Below are 22,492 nucleotides of genomic sequence, written 5' to 3'. Positions count from 1 at the left end.
CACCACACGGCTGGGCCCTGCTCCTGCACTCTGTCTGGGGCGCAGGGGCTGCACCAGGCAGCTCCTGGAATCCGCACCAAGCAGCTCCCAGAAGCCGCGGCATGGCTCCACTCTGGCTCCTGTGCACTCCAATGGCCCCCTCTGGCACTCCAATGGGTGGTGCCTGCAGGCGGGGCAGCGTGCAGAGCCGCCTGGCTGTGCCTCCATGTAGGAGCCAGAGAAGGGACATGCCATTGCTTCTAGGAGCCGCATGAGGTAAGCGCCGCTCGGAGCCTGAACTCCTGAACCTCTCCCCACGCCCCAACCCCAGCCCTGATCCCCCTCCTACCCTCCAAACCCCCTCGGTCCCAGCCCAGAGCACCCTCCTACACCCTACATTCCTTATCCCCAGCCCCACCCCAGAGCCTGGACCCCTCCCACACTCCAACCCCAATTTTGTGAGCATTCATGACCCACCATACAATTCCTATTCCTCGATGTGGCCCTCGGGCCAAAATATTTGCCCACCCTGCTGTAGTGGAACACCCCACGGGTTTATTAAAAAAGCCAAACAAGCTACATACAAAAAAAAACCCCACACATACATATTTGGGAAAACGTAGGCAGCCTAATTTGAAAATTTGGTCATTAATTTAAATCTAACACAGTAAAGACCTGTTTAGAAATAAAGAGTTGATAAAGGAATTCTATGGACCTGGGTCAGGAGAGAGACAATACGTTCATTAATCACATTAATCATTTGCAGATCCAGATCACAATCTGTTATCGAAATAATCACCTTCTCGATCCTCAGTGGGACTTGAGTGACGGCTCAGGGACCTAAACTGCAACTCAGCTGCTATTGAAGCCAGTCGATCATTTTCAGGGACACTGGAACCCCTGTTAAAAAACAGCCACCGTCCTAATTAGCAATTTAACTGCACTTCTGAAGTGACAGAACCTCTAAAGCTTAGGAGGCAAGTGTGATCCCATTAATGAAAACCACACAAAGGCAAAACCAGTTCTTGTGAAGTAAACTGAAGTACTGTGTATCTTCAGCATTTTCTTTCCTGTTCTCTCCGTGACATTATCTAAATCCTGGATGGAGAAACTGTCCCAATCCACCAACCTAAAGGTTGGATCTTATGTAGCGTTAAGCACCTGAAACTCCTATTGATTAAAATGGGATCTACAGGGGTTCAACACCTTACCAGATCAAGCTCAAAGAACTTCAGAGCTATATTCCGCTCAGAGTCCTATTTAAAAGATAAATACTGCCGGAAGACAAAACAGGAACCCTACCTTGCACAAATTAATTATGAGCCTCTGTATATGCAAATTATTAAACAGGTAAAGAAACAGTGAGAAAGACTGAAGGAAATCTGCTCAAATACTAGGTCTGGGTAAATACAAAATGACCAACCACAACCTTCTCCGACCTTGGACATTCAACAACAACAAAGTTGGAAAAATTAGTATAGAAATAGCACAGCCCCAAACTGTCAAAAAGCTCAATATAAACTAATAGATTAAAATTGCTTTGCATTTAATTTTCAAATTACATAAAAAAAGAATATTTTAAGAACAGCCTTGAATGAACTATGGTAGCATTTGTGCACCACACATTGCTTAGTGCAACTTGTTTAGAAAGTTCTCATATTCTATAAATTGTATGCACCTAATGCAAATGTTTAGAACAGATTAAAGCTTTGTTTCTACGCTATTCCAGTGGCTAGGCCTCCATCCTCTTAAATACAATAGAACCTTCCTTAGTGAAGAGGGTTTTTTTCCCCATAGAATAACGTCACTATAAATGAGGATAACTATAATTAAGACAGCAGACTGAGTTGGAAATGTTTGGGACATTCATTCTACTTCATTACAAACTGAAGTTCACTTTAAGTGGATTACACTGTGCACAGAACATTATAGTCATTCTTGAATGACAATTCTCTTCAATGCTACTACAGATTTCCCGTTTCCATAGTTAGTTTTTAAATACTATTTATTTAGTTCATGGGCGATCGGAGTTCAACTTAAAAATACAGATTGTGCACATCAGAATTCACTGCCTCTGTTGTAGAAGAAAACACAGCAGTTTGTTATTTCCAACTCCCAAACGAGTGGCAAAGTAGATGACTCCAAGAACAGCATGCAAACTTCTAGGGAATTATTTCTTTAATGAACAGAATACATAGATTTCTGTACCACACTGCAACCATTCCAACGTTCTAATATTATTGGCCGAAATATATATGTGGATGCTCTTAAGAAGTGAAGTCCCAGTTCTTTGAAATGTATATTTCTTATTTCTTTCCTTCCATCAACTATTGTTGATCATTCGATTCTTTTGTAGTTTGACAAACATTTTAATTCTTTCGTTTTTAATCTGTTTAAAAAAATGAAAACAAGAAACACACACACGGTAACTGTTACAGATACCACAATACATGGGTTCGCCGTCACACATGAATTACAAGTCTGTCCCAGTTGCATTCAATAGTATAACATCACACCAAAGCATAAGATAGTCAAAAATTGTATCCCTCTGTTGTGCCTGTTCAAAAAGCAGCTGCTCAGGCACCACTTCAAGTAACTCACACGCTCCAGGGGAAATTTGAAGGAGTGGGACAGAAGGAGCTGGGGGCAGAGTAGGGGAAATCTTTATGTTTTATGTGGTCTGTAACATAAGAGGAATATTTAAATAATGGATTGATTCAATATGTGTTTTTAGAAACCACAAATACTACTCAACCACATCTCTCTTGATTTCTGAAACTGCTAGAGCTCCTAAATGAAAGGTATAGTTCATGCGTTATTTATTCTGTTTGTAAACCATGAAAAGGATCTGTAAAGTGCTTGGCACTGCTGATCACTACTACTGGGTCTTCTGTAATGACAGTCTTAAAATGGAAGTACAGAGAATGTTTGATAAACACACAAATAGCATCCAGAAGTATTCTTCCAAAGACCAGGACTGTTCTTTTAGTGAACACAGAGTGTACTGTACAGCCAGCTTCTACATGTAGAGACCATTTTGGGATGCAAATCAAAACTTTTAGCATAAAAATCACAGAACGTGAAGTCACAAGATACTTTGGAGATATGCTAGTTAGAGCTTTATGTCAAAAGAACTGCCACCTTATGCCTGGAACACTCCCCCTGAAATGATCTGTAAGGTCATAATCCATTCCTCTCCAAATATCTCAAAACCTGCTTCTACTGTGCCACCTACAACAAATCAGCTAACCAGGATGGTTGGTTGAGTTGCAGTTGCAGATAGCGGATATTACTTATTAAAAATAACAAACTTTAAAATAGTTCAGACTAATTAAGCTGTGTGCATAGTTCATCTAGGTAACCATGCAATCTTATTACTGTTGTCCTGTTCTTTCTGCCTCCCCTTCGCCTCTTAATGTTTGCTACATTTTCTTGTCACGTTTTATTTCAAATGAGTTTGTAACCTCTTTAGAGCATGAACCAGGTGCATATGATGACTAGCACAACAGAGCTCTTGGCACTATGACCATACAAATAAAAGAATTGAGATCCATAAGGTATTTAAAAATCTTAAGACTTCATAGTCACCATTTGACTAGTATAATTAACAGTATTCTAACTGCATAAATCCTCTTAATGTCAAAATATTAAGAGGTCTTAAACAATAACTGCTATTCATTTATGAACTCATAAGCATACCTCTGCACAATTACTAGCCACTATAATTAAAAGCGTGTCTCATGTTTTTAACAGATGTTATTTCAAAGCATGGCCGTGATGAACATTTTAGTACCACAAAAATGTAAGTTAACAAAATTGCTAGAAAATTGCTGAACAAATAAAATTGAAGTTCATTTCTTTCCCACTCAACTCACACAGGAAGTTAGTTACAGTCCTTATATGAATGTTCCACTGACAAACTGTTCCCTTTCCTAATTTTTCCCCCCGCCCTGAACTATAAGGAAGGTGGCAACAGTAGAACACTAATGAGATTGCTACTCCCAAGATTATTTGCTGAGTATTGGCACAGTGCTCAGAGCTGTGGAGCAGATGTGGTCTCAGCCAAAAGGGGCTTACAACATTAATTAGATAATAATCCCCCTTTGTAATTGTAATCCAGCAAGGGAACCACTTTCAGGCATTTTATATTTCTTGGGCGGAGACTGTGTCTCTTTCCCTCCTCACTGGGGTGTTTTCCAGGCTACACAGTTCTCTGCCTTCACTGTGAGTTCCCCATCAAGTCAGACTGCCAAAGCAGGCCTGATTTGCTTTCTCTTCAGAGGCTGTCAATAGCATAATTATCCACCGTTATAAACCACCACACAGCTTTTCCCAAGCAAGAACATTTATTCTTAAAGTGAAAGCATTACAGAGAAAACATAACAATAAAAAACTACATGCATTCTAATAAATTTACCAGAGACCACCCCAACTCCAACAAGGGCTCTGGCAGGTGAACAGGCCTTCAAAACTGCACCCAGAGGTTCTTCTGTGATGTACATAACCACCTTAGCTCAGAATAAGAACACCCATGAATCTGTAAGTCACTCCTTTGGGCCTCTGATCTTGTCCTCATGTAACAGGTTATTAGCTGATAAAGGTCCCTTCCCACTGGGTGAAGCTTCAAAAGGCTAAGTTCTTGCAAAACTGGAGAAGTTATATCCGCTGTCACCCCCCACTAGAGATTTCCTGGGAAACCTGCTTAACTTTAGAAGTTCATTCTGACACATGTTTCAAACAGTCCTTTGAAGCTGATAACACTTCTCAGGGTTTACATTAGTCATGTCTCCTCCCTAGGGACGTTACATACAATCCCACAGTAACACAAACATTTGCATTTTTAATAAAATGAACTTCTAAATTACTTAAACTTAATTCAATAAGGTTTGTTCAGGATATTGCAGGAAATTGCTATATCTGTCACAAACACAATTATGATGTAATACAGCCGGTCTAAACTCAAAGCAATGCAGGATTTTTGTGGGGATAAGGTGTGGTCAATTAGCAGACAGTACGTATGTGATTACACCAGACACAGGAAGCAAGGGAAAAGAAGCCTGAACATGGACATGGGAGAAATATACGAGGGGAAAGAGTGGAGGGGAGAGGGATGGAAAGGATATAAGAAGGGCTTGAATGGAAGGTACAGAGAGGGAGTAGGATGACACGAACATGAGAACAAGGAGTTTAAACTTGATGCACAACGCAAGGAGGAGCAAGTGACAGCAATCACAGGAGAGGAGGACAACTTTAGCAACTATTTGGATGGACTGCGGGGGAGTAAGGAGAGGCCAGAAAAGATAAGATTGCGGTAGATGAGGCAAGAGATTACCAAGACATCAACAAGGATTTTTGTGGTCAGGATGCAGAGGAAAAAGCAGACTTAGAAACCAGGGAGGAACAAACAGCATTTGGCAGTGGCCAGATGTGAGGGGACAAATTAAAATGTGACACCAATGTTGCAAGCCTGATAATGGGAAGGTACTGGAATAGATTTGTCCAGCAATTTATTGACGTTTTTTGAAAATGGCACTGCTCTGAAACATGAAAGGCATCTTTGGTCGTGTTCTTATTCTGCACAGGTATAAGAAACCACAGGTAGAAATCCACCCACAAAACTTATTTGTAGTACTCTGTATTTGCCACCAGGAAACTTTCACAAGTATTTTTCTTCACTAAAAATAATTTCCTTCCAGTTCTGTATTATATTAAAAATTCTTACAGTTTAATTGTAAACAATAAACTGATTAATTTGCATATTAAAACCTCCTTGAGAAATACATGTGCAGTGGAACATTTACCAATTACTAATAACCTATCAAAGCTAATTTACTGAGGAACTGAATGGCATATGTTAACTGCATGAGTATTTTTACTGCATGAATTAATGTATAGTCTTTTGACCAATATGTAAGGTCAAAACTGTATGTTCAAATTACCATCTTGTGCATCTCAGTGCAGACTTATAAACATGCACTTCTATAGTATAATAATTTCACATAAGTCGAACACAGATGAAGAAGCCACTGGAACAGAGCACATGACGGGATGGACTTTCACTGTTTAAATTATCTAATGGAATGTATTTAATGGGAGCAATTTGCATGGGTGATGTAAACAGAAATGAGACTTCTGCGTTGCGGAGTGGAACTACCTGGTATCATTTGCACTGCTGACAGGTTTTGGTTGAGCTGAGTCGCTACCGATGGGAGCGGGGCGACTGACAGCAGCGCTGCAATGGTTCCGTACATCACAAGGGACACTCCGCGTGCTGCGATGAGAAGAAAGACTTCAGGAAACAGTTGAAAAAGTGGATGGAGTTGAAAATTTAATTTAAAAATAAGATAGTGAAACAATCAAAAACAGTGTCGATTTTTAAAGTTTATTCATGTGGGGGGAAAGGGTTTTTTTTGGTAAAATAAATTTGGTCCCAAAAGTTTTAGAAGCAGAGTAGTCAATGGGCAAACAATCACCTAATATGTTAAGAGACCAACATTTCAAGTTACCTCTAGAATAGCTCCCAATTTGTGTGTGTAAATACCAGGCTTTGAAAAAATGTGGATCCATATTCTGAGGCTGGGCAACATCCCCTTTGAAAATATAGCCCTTTATTTTGTTTATGTGGAAGGCTCTATGGAAAAATTAGTTTGGAAGCTTTTCAAAAATATTTTAGCCCTATTTCGAGACCAAAACTTTTAATGGGGAACAATTATGTGAATATAGTTTAAAAATTATTTAACACTAAGATACAGAAATGCCACCATATTCAAGGGTGTTATCTTTGAAAAATCTCATGTAAACTAAACTACAGAAGCAAAGTCAGAGGCATTACACGCTCGCTCGCTCACTCACTCAGGGGAAGGGAAAAAGCGAGTTAACTACCAGTATTTAAAATACTGAATCTCATTATAAAATATTCTTTTCCCCAAGCAATTTTGTAAAGAAGGAAACAAAGAATGACTTTAAAGTTGGAAAGCATGCAGCAATAAGAGCATTAAACAAATGAGAAAATGCATCATCTCCAAAAGCATGCCTTGAAAATACAGATTTCTTTTACTCTTTTTTAAAAATCTCCTTGATTTTCCTCTTGCAAAAACAGAAGTATTGGCTTTATCAGAACAAATTTTTAGAGAAACTATATTCAGTTCCCTGAGTTAAACGAACAGCTTCAGTAACATCAAACTTTCAGTGAAAGAGGAGAAAGCTGACACTTAAGAATCTGGACAAGTGCTGAATACCTGAACCCTTCAGGAGTTGGGATGATAAGATGGGGATTTGGTGGATCACTGTGGCATCGAGGTACCTTCACAGGACGAGGACTGTTTCGATGAATAGCTGCAAATGGTAAAAGTCAGCACATAGATATTATTATAATGTCAGAAAAACACCTGTTTTGAAAAATTTTTCAAAACAATACTGTTGTGATTTTGTTAAAGATCCCCCCACAAATTAATCAATTACATAATATAAGTTCAGCTTCTATTTACATCAAAATATTTTATTGATTTTGTATATACAAAACCCAAAAAACTCATTTAAAATAAATCACTTATAAAGTAATACTAATCATACTAGTAACTTTCAGCATCAGATTTCTAAAAAATATAAACAGCCGTTAAAAACAATCAAGGGAATGAAAAAATAGCTGTAACAGGATGTGCATCTAATGAAAATACTGTAACTGTATTTTCATTTTTTCAACTTCACAGGAAAGTGTTAATTTATTACTTTTTTATGCAGTAAATAAACAAAATGTTAAAAACTGAATAATGCCAACACTACTGCTTTATACGATGCTCTTGGCACCAGAAATATTAATTTTCTGAACTATAAAAAGTAAAGCATGCAGGTCAAATGCCATGCATATATGCAGTAAGCTAAATAAATAGTTTGATCAGTACTGTGCATTCAGTCATGGCTGAAGCAGCATTTGCAAGTGTTTCAGTATTTTGGGCTCATATGCATGCTAAAACCATTGTTTTAACCAAAATGAACATTAGTCTCATCTCTAAACTAGTTTCACTGTGAATCTAAGAGCTTATATGAAGAGCACAGAACACTTCACTGGGTTATTCTAAATAGTATTTATTGTACATTAACTATTCCATTCTAAAGGAAAGCACAGAGTGGGGTAAGGGTTATGTGGACAGAAAAGTAGCTGACTCCCTTGTAAATTTACAACCCAAACTGTTGGCGTGATGTATAATAAAATGAACCCTAGCTCTAGCCTCGAGAAGGACACTGCACATTATTCTTTCAAACTACGTATTTGATATGTGATCTGCAGACAGGGGATCACAACAGGAGAAAGCTACCCTGCCAGAATAAGAAACATACCTCCCAGCAACCAAAACGAACAATTAATGCTGTGCAACTGACCAGAAAGTTAGACACTTCCTTTTTAAAGAAGTTAGATATCTGTGTATCTCTATCTATCTTTCTGTACATTAAACCCAGTGTTTTATCCCAATACTGCAAAGACTTACACACACACTGAACCTTGTACCGTTTACAGTCACAGTCATTTGAACACAGATACTGTAATAAAGTTTTTTTATTTTTTTTGTTACTTGCAAATAAGTGTTCTATTTTGATATTAAATTCACTGAACTTAAAACAAAGAGATAATGCTTTTTCTTCCAGGTGTACTACTTTTGCTTCCCTCCCTCCATGTATGATATCTTCAGCTCAACCCTGTTACTTTCTCTCTTCCCAATGCCACTTCTCTGTACTTTACACAATACCCACACTTCTTCCTTCTCCTGTTTTTCTCTGATCCCTTCATTCCCCCTGCCATCTAAACCCATTTGCCCTCATTCATCATGGCATGGAAGAGCTGCTTATGATTTCAAAACCAACAGGTGCGCCCCACTCCATGTTGTGCCTTAACACGTGTGAAGTGTGTCAAGACTATGTGAAAACATGAGGGACCAGTATGCAACTTCAGGAAAAATGAGAGTTATGAATGTCTAACAATGACTCATTGCACTGGCAAGGAGGTGGGAAATGAGAGAAATTACTAGATAGCATTCCTAACCACAACAATGGTGCTAAAATGAAATAATAATTGCAGTGTGGGCAGTAAGCAGCCAAAATGATTTTGGAAGTTATATCTTCCGGAATCTAACAAAGATACTGAAAGTACTGCACCGGACATCAGCACAGAAGTCTCCTACAAGGACATAAGACAGAAACATATGTATGAAAAAAAAGTTAATATTCCTCATGCATGAAATCCCACAACACAGAAGTTTACCTTTTTAACAAAGGACATTTTTAACCTTGACAAATCACAAGAAGGTTTACAAGAGTTCCAGGTACAATCAGAAATACTCTGTTGGCAAGGCAGTTTGGTTGCATTTAAAGCCTAACAGAATGTCACATCTCTATTGTTGTAGCAACACTACTGAATAGCAACATCAAAGAAAAGCTTTGCAATTAACATTTGCTTAATTCAATTTAAAGTTCTGAGTCAATAATATAGCTGATTATAATTTTAGATGCACTGAATTACATATTTGGCAATTCTTCTTCTAATCTACATTTTAAGAAAGAATCACACTGCTTTTTCCTAGGCCATACAATTAATAAAGATATTCACAATAGCCTGCAGCTACAGTATCAACATTTTACACAGATTGACATTTAACTTCGGCTCTTTCAGATGGTTTCCAACCTATTTCCCCTTGTAGATAATTACAAACGTATTGCTGTATACTCTTTATCCAGAATCATGTCTGAATATGATTATTTTAACAAATAAATAGAATTCATTTTTAATACTAAACCAAAATAAATGTAATCAGACTCATTCATTAGTCATTAGATAATCTTATTTATGAAAATATTTAGAACCAATAGATGTTCAATGCAAACTAATGTAATATTAACATTTGTCTTTTAAAAAATAAATTAACTTAATTTTATGACACTCACTACATGGAAATATATATCTAGTTGGGAATGAAAATAGTAACTTTAGGCAAGAAGTAGATTTGTAAACAAGGATACAATGCCATATTTAACACTTCAGTGGAGGTTATGAGCCCACATGGGAAGTAGCTCATTTTAGATCTAGTAAAATTTTTGTTTTGTGTTAACGGGGATCAAGCAACAAGGAACATTTTAAAGCTTCTTTTCAAACAGTTTTAATATCTGCATTATCACTTGTGTCTACAAACCTTCAATGTAATATAAAAATAAAGTCAAAAATGCACTGCAAGGAAATTGATCCACAGAACACATCAAATCACTCGAGCTTGTCTACATGGCAAGTTACTGTGCAGCAATCCAGGATATGAATCTGCAGCGTACCAGCTTGCCGCACAATAATGTCACTTGTGGACATTGCTACAGTGCACTAACGTCCTGGAATATGGCTTGGCTTTCAATGCATTTTAGCAGTATCCACACAAGACATTACTATGTGGCAAACAGCTGCTCTGTAGATTCAGACCCTGACTTTCCACGCAGTGACTTGCCATTGCAGACAAGCCCCCCAACTGGATAATACACTGTATTAGAATAACTAGCTTGCTCTTACAAACATTTGCCTCTGACTTGAATCTGAAATTCTGCTGTAGCCACCCTTTCACTTTTCTATTCTTATCTGCAATGGCATCAACTACAGTAGAGGCCTTTATACAGCCCTGACTTTCCCCAAAGCTATAACTCCTCACAGCCATAATATTTTCTTCAGAAGACTTGATGGGACTCTATTGGGAGCCATTTAAGGACACTAATTAGCCTTGGTCTACACTACAGGCAGCTTACATCGACCTAACTCTGTAAGTGTCTTCACTAAAATGTAGCTTCCACCAGTGTAACTCCCCCATTACACCGACTTAATAACTCTACCTCTGTGAGAGGCATAGCACTTAGGTTGATGCAGTGTCAGAGTAGACACTGTGTTGCTTACATCGACTGTTGCTGCCTTACAGAAGCTGTCCCACATTTACAGTTAAATCGGTGCACTGCTCCTGGTGAGAATGCACACTGCCAACACAAGGTGCATAGCATGGACATGCAAAAGCAATTTAATTACTGCAGTGACTGTATGTCAACATAACTTAGGTCTACTTAATTTTGTAGTGTAGACTTGCCCTTAGTCAGAGGAATCACCCGAGTGATTTACTTTATAAAAAAAACTACTTGAAAATATGGACTGTTGTCATTTTATACATTACTTGTGTTAACACTTCCACAGTTTAATGATGACTCAGACAGTAATAAGAAAAGGAGTACTTGTGGCACCTTAGAGACTAACGAATTTTAGTCTCAAAGGTACCACAAGTACTCCTTCTCTTTTTGCGGATACAGACTAACATGGCTGCTACTCTGAAATCAGACAGTAATGTTCATATAAGAACAACCAGGAAAAGCTTTAAAAGTACCTTTTTATTCTTAACTTTAATGTTTTAAAATGAACTTGCAATCAAATTGTTATTTTTCAAACTTATTTATACAAACTACAGTAGCTAGGTTCCAGAAGTAATGCCAGTAACTGCTGTCTTACCAATGTACAAACCTGTAACAGGACTGTGAGGTTTTCCAATTACATGGCCGATGCATTCATTCATCAGAGCTTGTAAACTCTAGGAGAGGGAAACAACAACAAAAAAGTTATGATATTGTACACGAAACAAGATAATTGCCCTCCCCCCAAAAAAAGTCATTTATCTAGATTTGAAGAAAATTTGGCTTATTAGTTTTTCCAATTTTGATCAAGCCTTTAAATTTGTCTTCAGACATAAAAATCCGAAATCTCCAAAATTTGTTTCTTCACCACAGATATGACCTATATAGTTATGTATGCTGCTAACTGAAATATATTTGTAAATGTATGAGGTAGTTTAGACAATGACTGCAACATGATTTCTCTAACAGGCAATTATCCTGGGGTGAAGTCAACACAGGCAGGGTGTTATTGCTTAAAATGTACTAATACATGCATAGTCTGTCACGTGCAATACGACTCTTCTATCTATTCCATTAAGTTAAATCTCTGGAGCCAAAAGTTAGGATTTCATTGCTAGACACTCCTCTCTGCAATAGACTTGCCAGAATTAAGTAGTTAAAAAGACTGAACAATGATAGAAAGAAGCTGGGTGAGGTAATATCTTTTATTGTACCAACTTCTGTTGGTGAGAGAGAGAAGCCTGCAGACTTATACAGCACTCTTCTTCAGATCTGGGAAACCTGACCAGACCTGAAGAAGACCTCTGTGTAAGTTCAAAAGCTTGTCTCTCTCACCAACAGATGTTGGTCCAATAAAAGGTATTACTTCACCCATCTTCTCTCTCCTAATATCCTGGGACTAATATGGCTATAACAACACTGCATGAACGATATATAACAAAACAGCCCCTCTACACTATAATGCTAGTAGGAATTACATGCAAGCATTGACAAAGACCATAAAATTAAGTATCACGTTTACTGAATAAACTGCTTTATTTTCGTTATCTTCTTAAAAAAAAAAAAAAAAAAGGGTTCTATGTCACAGAGATAAGCATTAGACCTGGCTGACATTCAAAGATACTGTTCACTCTGAGATATAGTGCTCAACACTGACCCAGAAAAATTGCTGTTGTTAGCATAAGAGGAGACCCTCTTCTGTCCACCCACAACATCAGCAATTCTCTCGAGAAAGGATGGTCTTGTGGGACTAAGGTACTGAACTGGGATGCAGGGGATTGAATTCAGCTCCCAGCTTTGCTACACACTGTGTGAGAGAAGTTGGACATGTTACTTAATCTTTCTATATTTCAGTTTCCTCATCTGTAAAACAGGAGTACTAATGCTTCCCTATCTTACAGGTATTTTCTGGGGATAAAATTATTAATGTTTTTAATGTGCTCAGTTACAACTGCGGTGAGGGTCATAAATATAGACAAACATTCTTCCACCTTGCTAAAATTCCTCTTGCAATTCAAAGGCATAATAATGGAAACTGAAGCTAGACAAATTGAGACCCCAGTAAACTGATGTATTTTAACAGTAAGGGTAATTAACCACTGGAAGAAAATATCAAGGAATGTGATAGATTCTCCATCACTTGAAGACTTTAAATCTTTAAATCAAGATAAATGTCTTTCTAATATATATATATATAAGCTCAAAACAGAGAGTTTGAGGTTGCCACAGGGATTTCTCTGTGAAGTTCTATGGCCTGTGTTATACGGGAGATAAGACTAGAGCATAATGGTCCCATCTGACCGTAAAAATCTATTAAATTGAAACCAGGTGTAAGATGGCACAACCTCCACTAACTTCAACTCAGTCGTTTTCTGTTTACACCGGGTCTGAATTTAGCTCAGCTATCCTGAATGTTACTGGAGTATTCTTCTGATGTTTGTATGCAGTTCCCACTGCAAATCCCACTTTTTGCAAAACTGCCAAGTTATCTTTCAACGACCAAAAGTGGTCAGAACCTCGAGTTTAGGTTTTATCACATAAATAGCTCCCACACTATACAATGCTAGCTGAGGTGTTGGTTCCATACACATTCAGAGGAAAGAATACTATGATTGTAAAGCACAAAAACCACTTTATATTTATTTTCTCAAAGTCTCTGAGATTCACCTGAGCTTGAGAACTGAAGAGATCACATCAGAAGGTGCCAGGACTACAATTAGACTATTTAATAAAATATTTGTACTATCCATCAAACTGTTATAGATACTTTAGAAACTGCATCAAAGTTGGGAAAAAAATAACAGGCTGGGGCTAGTTTTTAAAGCTAGAACTTTACATCTTATCTGCCATATCAGGCACAATACTCAAGCTTATTAAGATCATATTTAAAGAACTGGAATTTTTTAAAAGCCCTATGTTTCCCAGCAATGCAAATATTGGAAAATAGTCCACTTCAGGATTTTTGTGCTAATAGCCAGTTTAGTTTTAAAGATAATTTTAAAGGAAAAGGAAGAATGCTATAGTTTCAGTTTTATTTATTTAATAAGATTACTGTACCCTAGTATTTCATAATGTATCTTTAATTTGTTCATAATGATCTGCCTCCTAATTAACAGTGGCTCAACTACAGCGTGTTGCCACTGGGGATCAATGCTCTTTTCCCTCCTGAAACAGTAGAGCTGAAAAATGCTGCAGTGATAGCAAAGTACTGACTGTGGGACAGGCTTTGAGTAACCTGTCCTTTTCTTTAAATAAATGCAGACACACTAGTTGAGAGACGAAATATTAACTGGGGAAGTATCTGCCAAAATTCCAAAGAAAAGCTGACTCTAAATAAAAGTGAACACAATCAATTCCCATCAATATTATTCTCTGTGTTCTGCTACTTTTGTGGGGACTATACTTTCACCTCTACTGCAGACCTAGAACATACCACATTACAGAACTAAAGCTTTCAGGATTCTGTTTCACAGAAACAAAACAACCCCTGCCCACCAAAACCAAACACAAACTATGCTCTACCATATAATTTAACAGTAACAAGGCAAGATTCAAATTTTAAATCTTGTACTTTAGTATGATTTAGCTCTAAAGAAATACAGTTAGATTGTAATGTTTTAGGTTTGCTCCATACATGAACTAGGGCTATTAAAGATACATTTCAGATCATCCAATAGAAAGCAATATTAGGTTGAGTGTAAATTAATAGCTCATCAGCAAACTGCTGCCAAGTATCCCAGGTCGTGAATGTAGTTACTATACAAAGGTTTCAGTACTGCAGAAACCTGACATGACAATTTTAATATTTTTGTATATTGATGTCATTAGCATGCACTATTCAGAATTTTGCAAGCTAAATCAGAGTAATAGGCATTTAGATTTATATAGAACAGTCTCGGAACAATAATTAATCAGACATAAGAGCACAGAAAACAGATAACAGACAGACAAATAGACTTTTATTGATTGAAACTGAACTGAAAGCAGGTTGGTCTACAATGGGAGAACAATTAATTCCATACCAAGAAATCCTCTTCAGGCAGAGCTGAAATAAAGGCTGGCTCAATGGCTTGAAGAAAATCAAAACCTTGTGTTGCCCACCTGTCAAGCAGAAGAGAATTGTTCGTTAGCCAAAAACAATTACATAAACGTCACATGAGTTCTAGTGACTTACCCTAATATACATGGTTAAGGGTATGTCTACATTGAGGAAAAAAAAGAAAAGAGGAAAAAAAAGATCCATGGCAGCAAGTCTCAGAGCCCAGGTCAACTGATTTGGGCTTGCAGGACTCACACTACAGGACAGCAGCACAGATATTCGGATTCAGGCTGGTGCCCAGGATCTGAAACCCTGCAAGGCAGGGGTGGATCTCAGAGCACAGGCTCTAGCCCACGCGCAAATGTCTGCACTACTATTTTGACCCCATAGTGCAAGCCCAAGTCAATGGACCCAGGCTCTGTGGCTCACTGTTGCGGGTTTTTTTAATTTATTTATTTATTGCTTATTTTTGCAGTGTAGACATACCCAATGACTGCTGCTTACTTGCTTATATGTCAACAAAATTTCTGTATAACAGTTTGGATTTATGCACAGAGTGAAGTATCTGGCTTTTGCCAAGGGGTTAATCTTTAGCCAGGTGATAAATGGACATGAAATTCTGAGTTCTGGACTTTTAATACAGACGTCCCCAAATAAAGATAGTAAGCTACCTTCCTCAGGCCTGGTTATACACCTCAGCCCACTAATATCTTAGGAAATACATATCAATTCCCCATAGACAGCTGTAGAGGCACAGGAGCTAGCTAGGAGAAGGTATTTGTATTTGGGTTTGTATTTGTATTATTTGTATGTGTAGAGGCTTGTAGGGGCTTTGTGCTGGGAGAGAAGCTGAGCCCTGATTAGGGGGCGGGGCTTCTCTGACTCGGGGTCCTATAAAGGTAGCCAGCCAGTCAGGCAGCGGCATAGACAGCTGCAGCGGCACAGGAGCCAGCAAACAGAGATGTAAACAGGGGAGTTTCAGTGGGAGTTTGTCTTGCGGTGCTTGTTGGGGGTTTGTTCTTGCTGTGGGTGGTGGTGTTTTGGTGTGGTTTGTGTTTCCCAGATTAACAGGATTTAGTGGAAAGGCAATGACAGATAAAGAGGCAGCAGTGGGAGTGACCCATGTAGCGGAAGACACAATGAAGATGACTGGATGTGGAAGCTGCGGTATGTACATGATCCTGGAGGGGGTACATGGTAAGAGTTTGTCTGCATGAAATGCTGTCTGATAGAGCTGATGGAGGAAAAGATCCGAGGTTTGGAGAGGCAGGTGGAAAGTCTGGCTGAGTTTAGAAAGGGGTTCGAGCAGATTATGGAGCAAAGACATGAGGTATCTGAAGGGAAAAGCTCAGACTTGCAGATGGAAGCAGGACAGAGGAATTCTGAGGGCAGACTGGGTGAGGAAAGTGGTCAGTGGAAGCACGTGACTAAAAGAACCAGGCAGAGGAAAAGACGACTAGTGAAGGAGAAACAGAGCTCAAGAACAAGTTTGCGAGTTGGAAAATGAAGAAGGGGCTCAGCAGGTGGTCACTGAAGGTAGAAGGGCAAGGAAGAAGAGAAGAGTGGCTAGTCCTATAGGAAAACAGGAAGAGTCAATGGAGACTACACCAAATATGAGTCCCAGGAGGATACAGGATGGGTTGAAAAGGATTACCAGGGAGAATAGGAATGGAAAGAACTTGCAGCCAGAGGGAACAGGGGATAGACTGGAGAATAGCACCATCACCAGGAAAAGGCAGCTCTATGTGATCGGGGACTCTTTACTGAGAAGAATAGACAGGCCTGTAACCAGAGCTGATCCAGAGAATAGAAGGGTGTGCTGTCTTCCAGGTGCTAAGATACGGGATGTAGACCTGAGCTTGAAAAGGATCCTAAAGGGAGCAGGAAAGAATCCCCTAATTATCCTTCATGTGGGAACAAATGATACGGCTAGATTCTCGCTGGAAAGTATTAAGGGAGACTATGCTAGGCTGGGGAAGACGCTTAAGGAAATCAAGGCTCAGGTGATCTTTAGTGGGATTCTGCCTGTTCCTAGAGAAGGGCAACAAAGGTGTGACAAGAGTATGACTATCAACAGATGGCTTAGGCAGTGGTGCTATAAGGAGGGCTTTGGGATGTATAGCCACTGGGAGGCATTCATGGACAGTTCTCTCAGGATGGACTTCATCTGAGCAGGGAAGGAAATAGACTTCTAGGATGGAGGCTGGCACAACTGATTAAGAGAGCTTTAAACTAGGAATTTGGGGGAGATGGTTGGGAAATGTCCAGGTAATCTCCATGCCAGATTTTAGCATTGAGAGGGAAGAAAATGAAGTAAGAAAGGATACAGCCGTGGGTAGGAGAATGTATATAAGGAGGAAGGGCAGCGTGGATACCAATCTAATATGTTATACTGGCTGTAGAATGACCGTGCATAATAGGGTACAGAATGTGAGCGAGGCCAAACAGCAAAAATTAAGATGTTTGTACACCAATGTGAGGAGCTTAGGTAACAAAATGGAGGAACTAGAGCTACTGGTGCAGGAAGTGAAACCAGATATTATAGGGATAACAGAAACATGGTGGAATAGTAGTCATGACTGGACTACAGGTATTGAAGGGTATGTGCTGTTTAGGAAAGACAGAAATAAAGGTAAAGGTGGTGGAGTAGCATTGTATATCAACGATGAGGTAGAATGTAAAGAAGTAAGAAGCGATGGAATGGATAAGACAGAGTCCGTCTGGGCAAAAATTACATTGGGGAAGAAAACTACTAGAGCCTCCCCTGGGATAGTGCTTGGGGTGTGCTATAGACTGCCAGGATCTAATTTGGATATGGACAGAGCCCACTTTAATGTTTTTAATGAAGTAAATACTAATGGAAACTGCGTGATCACGGGAGACTAACTTCCCAGATATAGACTGGAGGACCAGTGCTAGTAATAATAATAATAGGGCTCAGATTTTCCTAGATCAAGGGACGTGATCGCAGATCGACCAACAGATCGAGAGACGTGATCGCTCCCCTCTATTTCACACTGGTGAGGCCTCATCTGGAGTACTGTGTCCAGTTTTGGGCCCCACACTACAAGAAGGATGTGGAAAAATTGGAAAGAGTCCAGCGGAGGGCAACAAAAATGATCAGGAGACTGGAACATATGAGTTATGAGGAGAAGCTGAGGGAACTGGGGATGTTTAGTCTGTGGAAGAGAAGAATGAGCAGATGGGTATTGTAGTTGTAAGAATGCTTGATAGAGATCTTGTAGGTGTTTATAGAGACTGGGAGTGGATGGGTCATTACACAAAGTAAAACTATTTCCCCATGTTTATCTCCCCCCACCCCCGTTCCTCAGACGTTCTTGTCAACTGCTGGTTATCACTACAAAAGGTTTTCCCTCCTCTCCCCCTCTCCCCCCCTCTGGTAATTGCTCACCTTAAGTGATCACTCTCGTTACAGTGTGTATGGTAACACCCATTGTTTCATGTTCTCTATGTATATAAATACATATATACAAATATAAATCTCCCCACTGTATTTTCCACTGAATGCATCCAATGAAGTGAGCTGTAGCTCACGAAAGCTTATGCTCAAATAAATTTGTTAGTCTCTAAGGTGCCCCAAGTACTCCTTTTCTTTAGGCATAGGTGAGAGGTTTTTCGCAGGAGTGGGTGGGTGAGATTCTGTGGCCTGCGTTGTGCAGGAGGTCGGACTAGATGATCATAATGGTCCCTTCTGACCTTAGTAGCTATGAATATGTTTTCAAGTGCCCAGCCCAGAACATAAGATCTTGGCAACTACTTTAATAAGGAGTCACTAAGAACTCCTTTCTGGGCAAAATCAAAGACATGGTACTACCAAGTAGACTTAAGCAGAATCTGACCAGTATTAATATTAAATACTTATTCCAACTGGGTTTCAGCTCAGATTGAAGCACTAAGAAGTGCAGTTGTCACTTGTGGATGGTCTCTTTCTAGCTGTAAACTGCATGAGACATTCATTCTGAAGTGACTGAATCCTATAGAGGTTTTTTACATCAACTATCACAAAATACTTCTGTACCACCTATGGAAGCCAAGTGAGGGTGCACATATGCTAGGTCGGCTTTGCCAATTCTCCTGATCAATCTGAGAGTAGGGTGATGGGTAGCTTGTCTTCCTCATCAAGAGCTCTGAGATGTGGTGTTCTACATGGTTCAATCTTGTCACCCCTCTTACTGAACGTTTTGTAAGAATTATGGGGAGACTGAGACACATCATGGGCAATGCTGCCAACAATATGCTGATAACACCCAACCCTAAATCTTTCACATTCAGAGCAGACAATCCTGCTGCCCAACAATCCAAATATCTACATAAAACTGGAATATGGATGAAAGAAAACTGGCTTAAGCTAAATCTGGGAAGGAGGTGAAGTTAGCAGGAAGAAAAAGCACTTTGAGTAGCTAGGAAAAAATGGTTACTTAACTGTTCTGTAACTGTTATTCTTTGAGATGTGTTGCACAGGTACATTTCATTTCATGTGTGCGCCCGTCCAGTGCACCGGAGTCAGATACTTCCCATAGCGGTATCTGTTGGGGCAGCACATGCAAACTCTTCTGCCTCATGGTGCTACACAATAAAGGTAAGGGTTGTCCCCGACCCCCTCAGTTCCTTCTTACTGGACAGATATGTGTAACGCATTTCAAACAACAACAATTACAGAACAGGTAAGTAACCATTTTTTTCCTTCTTCGAATCATTGCACATGTCCATGCCACTTCAGGTGACTCACAGGAAGTTCAATCTGGAGACAGGTTTTAGAGTCTACCTGAACAGTGACTGACAGACTACTTGGAAATCCAGGATGAGATTCTCTGGGGCAAGACTGCAGGGCCTTTCATCCTCTCTGCAACAGTCTCAAACAGCTGGGAGGACAATCTAAATGACCTAGTTCTGTCCAAGTAAAACACTAACACGCTTCTAACTTGCTATGGAGTCTCTCTTAATCCTTAGGAGAATGAGGCTTAGAAAACTTGGTAAGTATACTGCTTGACTGAGGTGGAATTCTGACACTAAAGTCAAAATTTTTGGATGCAGACATAACTTTGCTTTGTTCTTATAGAAGATTGTGTAGGGAGGGTCAACTACGAACGCTCGTAATTCTGCTACTCTTCGTGCCAAAAATGCAAATTTCATATATAGCTGGAGTAATGAGCAGGTAAGCCATCACTTCAACAGGTGGACCCATCAACCTTTGTAGCATGAGATTCAAGTCCCAGGGAGGGATAGGAACTGCAATCTGGGCATATAATCTGTCCATACCTGGCCTGAGAGACCATTTGTGATCTTTGCTGAAAGATCTGGTCAGGCAATCTGCCAAACTGTTGTGAACCCTAAGAAGATGGGGTGCTTTGAGGTGAATTACATTGATGATACAAAACTCCCAACACTGTAATGCTTCATGACAGAGACTGTCTGACCTGGCCCCTCCCTGTTTGTTCATGTAGAACATTGTTGCAGTGTTGTTCATGAGGACAGAGTTTTCCTTTGATGCTAGGCAGAAAAGTCCAAAAGGCCAGATGACTATCCCTCAACTCTTGCATGTTTATGTGAAGAGCTAAATACTGTTGTAACCACAGATGCTGAGTGCCTAGATGTGCTCCCCACCCTAAAAAAGAAGCATTTGTAACCAGAGTCAGTGTGGATAGAGGAGGAGCAAAGGCAATTCCCATATACACATTGGATTGCATCCATTCATCAGTCCAAGAACAGCAGCACACCTGCAGGCACACAAATCAACACCTCGAATGGGTCATGAGCTAGGTAGTACACTGACTTTAACCAGGCTTACAACCTTCTGAGACGAAGTTTGGCATGACAGAGCATGTACATGCATGAGGCCACATTTCCAGAAGTCTGAGGCAGTTCCTTGCAGCTGTGGTTGGATGGACTTTCAGATCTGTGGAAATCGTTAACATTGCCTGGAATCTGGCTTGAGCTAGAAAGTCCTGACTACTGTAGAAACCAAGAGTGCCCCTATAAACTCTGTCTTCTGAACTCAAGACTGACTAGCTCTTGTTGATCAACAGACCTCAAAACACTGAGTTCTGCTACACCGAATTCCACCTGGTTCTTGGACTGACACCGTACCAGCCAATTGTCAAGGTAGGAAAATACTTGCACTTCTGCTTTTTTGAGGAATGCAGCCACCACTTACCATGCATTTTGTAAATATTCAGAGCACCAGAGAGGCCCAAGTGCAGGACTGTAAACTGAGAATGGGTATTGTTGACCAGAAATCTTAGGAATAGTATGTGGCTTTGATCAATAGCTGCATGGAAATGTGTGTCCAAGTCCATGGCAGAGTACCAGTTGCCAGGATCGAGGGAGGGGATAATGGAAGCTGGGGTGGCCACGTGAAACCTTATATTCCTTAGGTATTTATTCAGATTTCACAAATCTTGGATAAGTCTGGGATCTTTTTTTGCCTTTGGAATCGGGGAGTAACTTGAATAAAACCCTTTTTTCTCAGTAGAAACGAGGAACCTCCTCCATGGCTCTATGGAGGAGAGACTGGACCTCTCAGAGGAGGTCTCTGAAGAGGGACAGGGAAGGACTGAAAATCTGAAGGGTTTATCCCAGTTCCACTGTGCTTAGAACCCACTGGTCTGTGGTAATGTAGGCCCAAAGCACACTGGAAGTGGGATAAGCTGTTGTGAAAAACAGGGATAGGAGAAAGTCGCCTAAGACACACTGATATTTTCCCCTCAACAAGGTAGTCAAAGACATTGTCTGGCCTTTCTGGGTTCTCTAGAAGGACTGGATGAAGACAAAGTGAGGAAGTGGAGATCTCATCCTGTAGTTTTTCCCTTTGCTCCTGGAGTAGTCAAGCTTGTCTAGGCAGGAAAGGTGGTACTGTTGGTTCGACTGAGGGAGAAATTAATTCTTTATAGGGAATGGAGTGTAAATCCCCAATGATTTCAATGTAGTCCTGGAGTCTTTGAGACTGTGAAGCTTCTCATCAGTCTGCTGCGAGAATATGGTGGGACCCTCAAAAAAGATCCTGTATAGTCTGCTGGACCTCCTGTGGAAGACCAGAAGATTGATGCCATGAACACGTGTGTATCATTATTGCAGATGCAATAGTTCTGGTTGCCAAATCTTCCCCATCTTACGTAGTTTGGCGAGAAGTCTTAGCTATGAGTTTATCCTCATCCAAGATGGCCAGGAACTCTTATCTAGCATCCTCTGTTTACTTGTCCCTGAGAACATTATCCCAGAGATAGTAATCATATCTTGCCAGCAAGACTTGCTCTTTAGAGATACGAAACTGTAGGCCAACAGTGAAATAAATCTTTCTACTGAAAAAGTTGAGTCTTTTTGCTTCTTTATCCCTTGGGGTAGAAGATGGCCATCCCTGAAACGCTCTTTCATTTACTGTCAAGACAACCAAAGAACCTGGTGAGATATGAGTGTAGAAATGTTCAGAGCCCTGAGAAGGGACATAATACCTGCACTCAGTTCTCTTGACTGTCAGTGACAGAGAGAGGGTGTTTGCCACAGCAATCTTGTATGTTCTAGTATGGCTTCATTTATAGG

General features: G+C 39.9%; 1 protein-coding gene across 7 annotated transcripts in view; it reads right to left on the bottom strand.

The window, feature by feature from the left end:
- MAP3K4 (mitogen-activated protein kinase kinase kinase 4) overlaps positions 1-22,492 on the bottom strand; it is a 142,924-nt gene that overhangs the window by 27,725 nt on the left and 92,707 nt on the right. For 4 of the 7 annotated variants that reach the window (XR_012667704.1, XR_012667705.1, XM_075126848.1 and 1 more), the window contains exons 14-18: positions 14,919-14,997; positions 11,495-11,573; positions 7,218-7,314; positions 6,134-6,250; positions 779-879 (exon numbers count right to left, since the gene is read on the bottom strand). Coding sequence is in view for 5 of the 7 variants with exons in the window: in XM_075126848.1 (XP_074982949.1) it covers positions 779-879; positions 6,134-6,250; positions 7,218-7,314; positions 11,495-11,573; positions 14,919-14,997 (473 nt within the window). In the remaining 2 variants the exon portion in view is untranslated. The remainder of the gene's footprint in view (positions 1-778; positions 880-6,133; positions 6,251-7,217; positions 7,315-11,494; positions 11,574-14,918; positions 14,998-22,492) is intronic. The other 3 variants (XM_048844080.2, XM_048844081.2, XM_048844082.2) reach the window with 3 other exon arrangements.

This window comes from Caretta caretta, chromosome 3, assembly GCF_965140235.1.
Source record: "Caretta caretta isolate rCarCar2 chromosome 3, rCarCar1.hap1, whole genome shotgun sequence".
NCBI lineage: Eukaryota > Metazoa > Chordata > Testudines > Cheloniidae > Caretta > Caretta caretta.
This window is presented reverse-complemented; position numbering and strand designations above follow the sequence as displayed.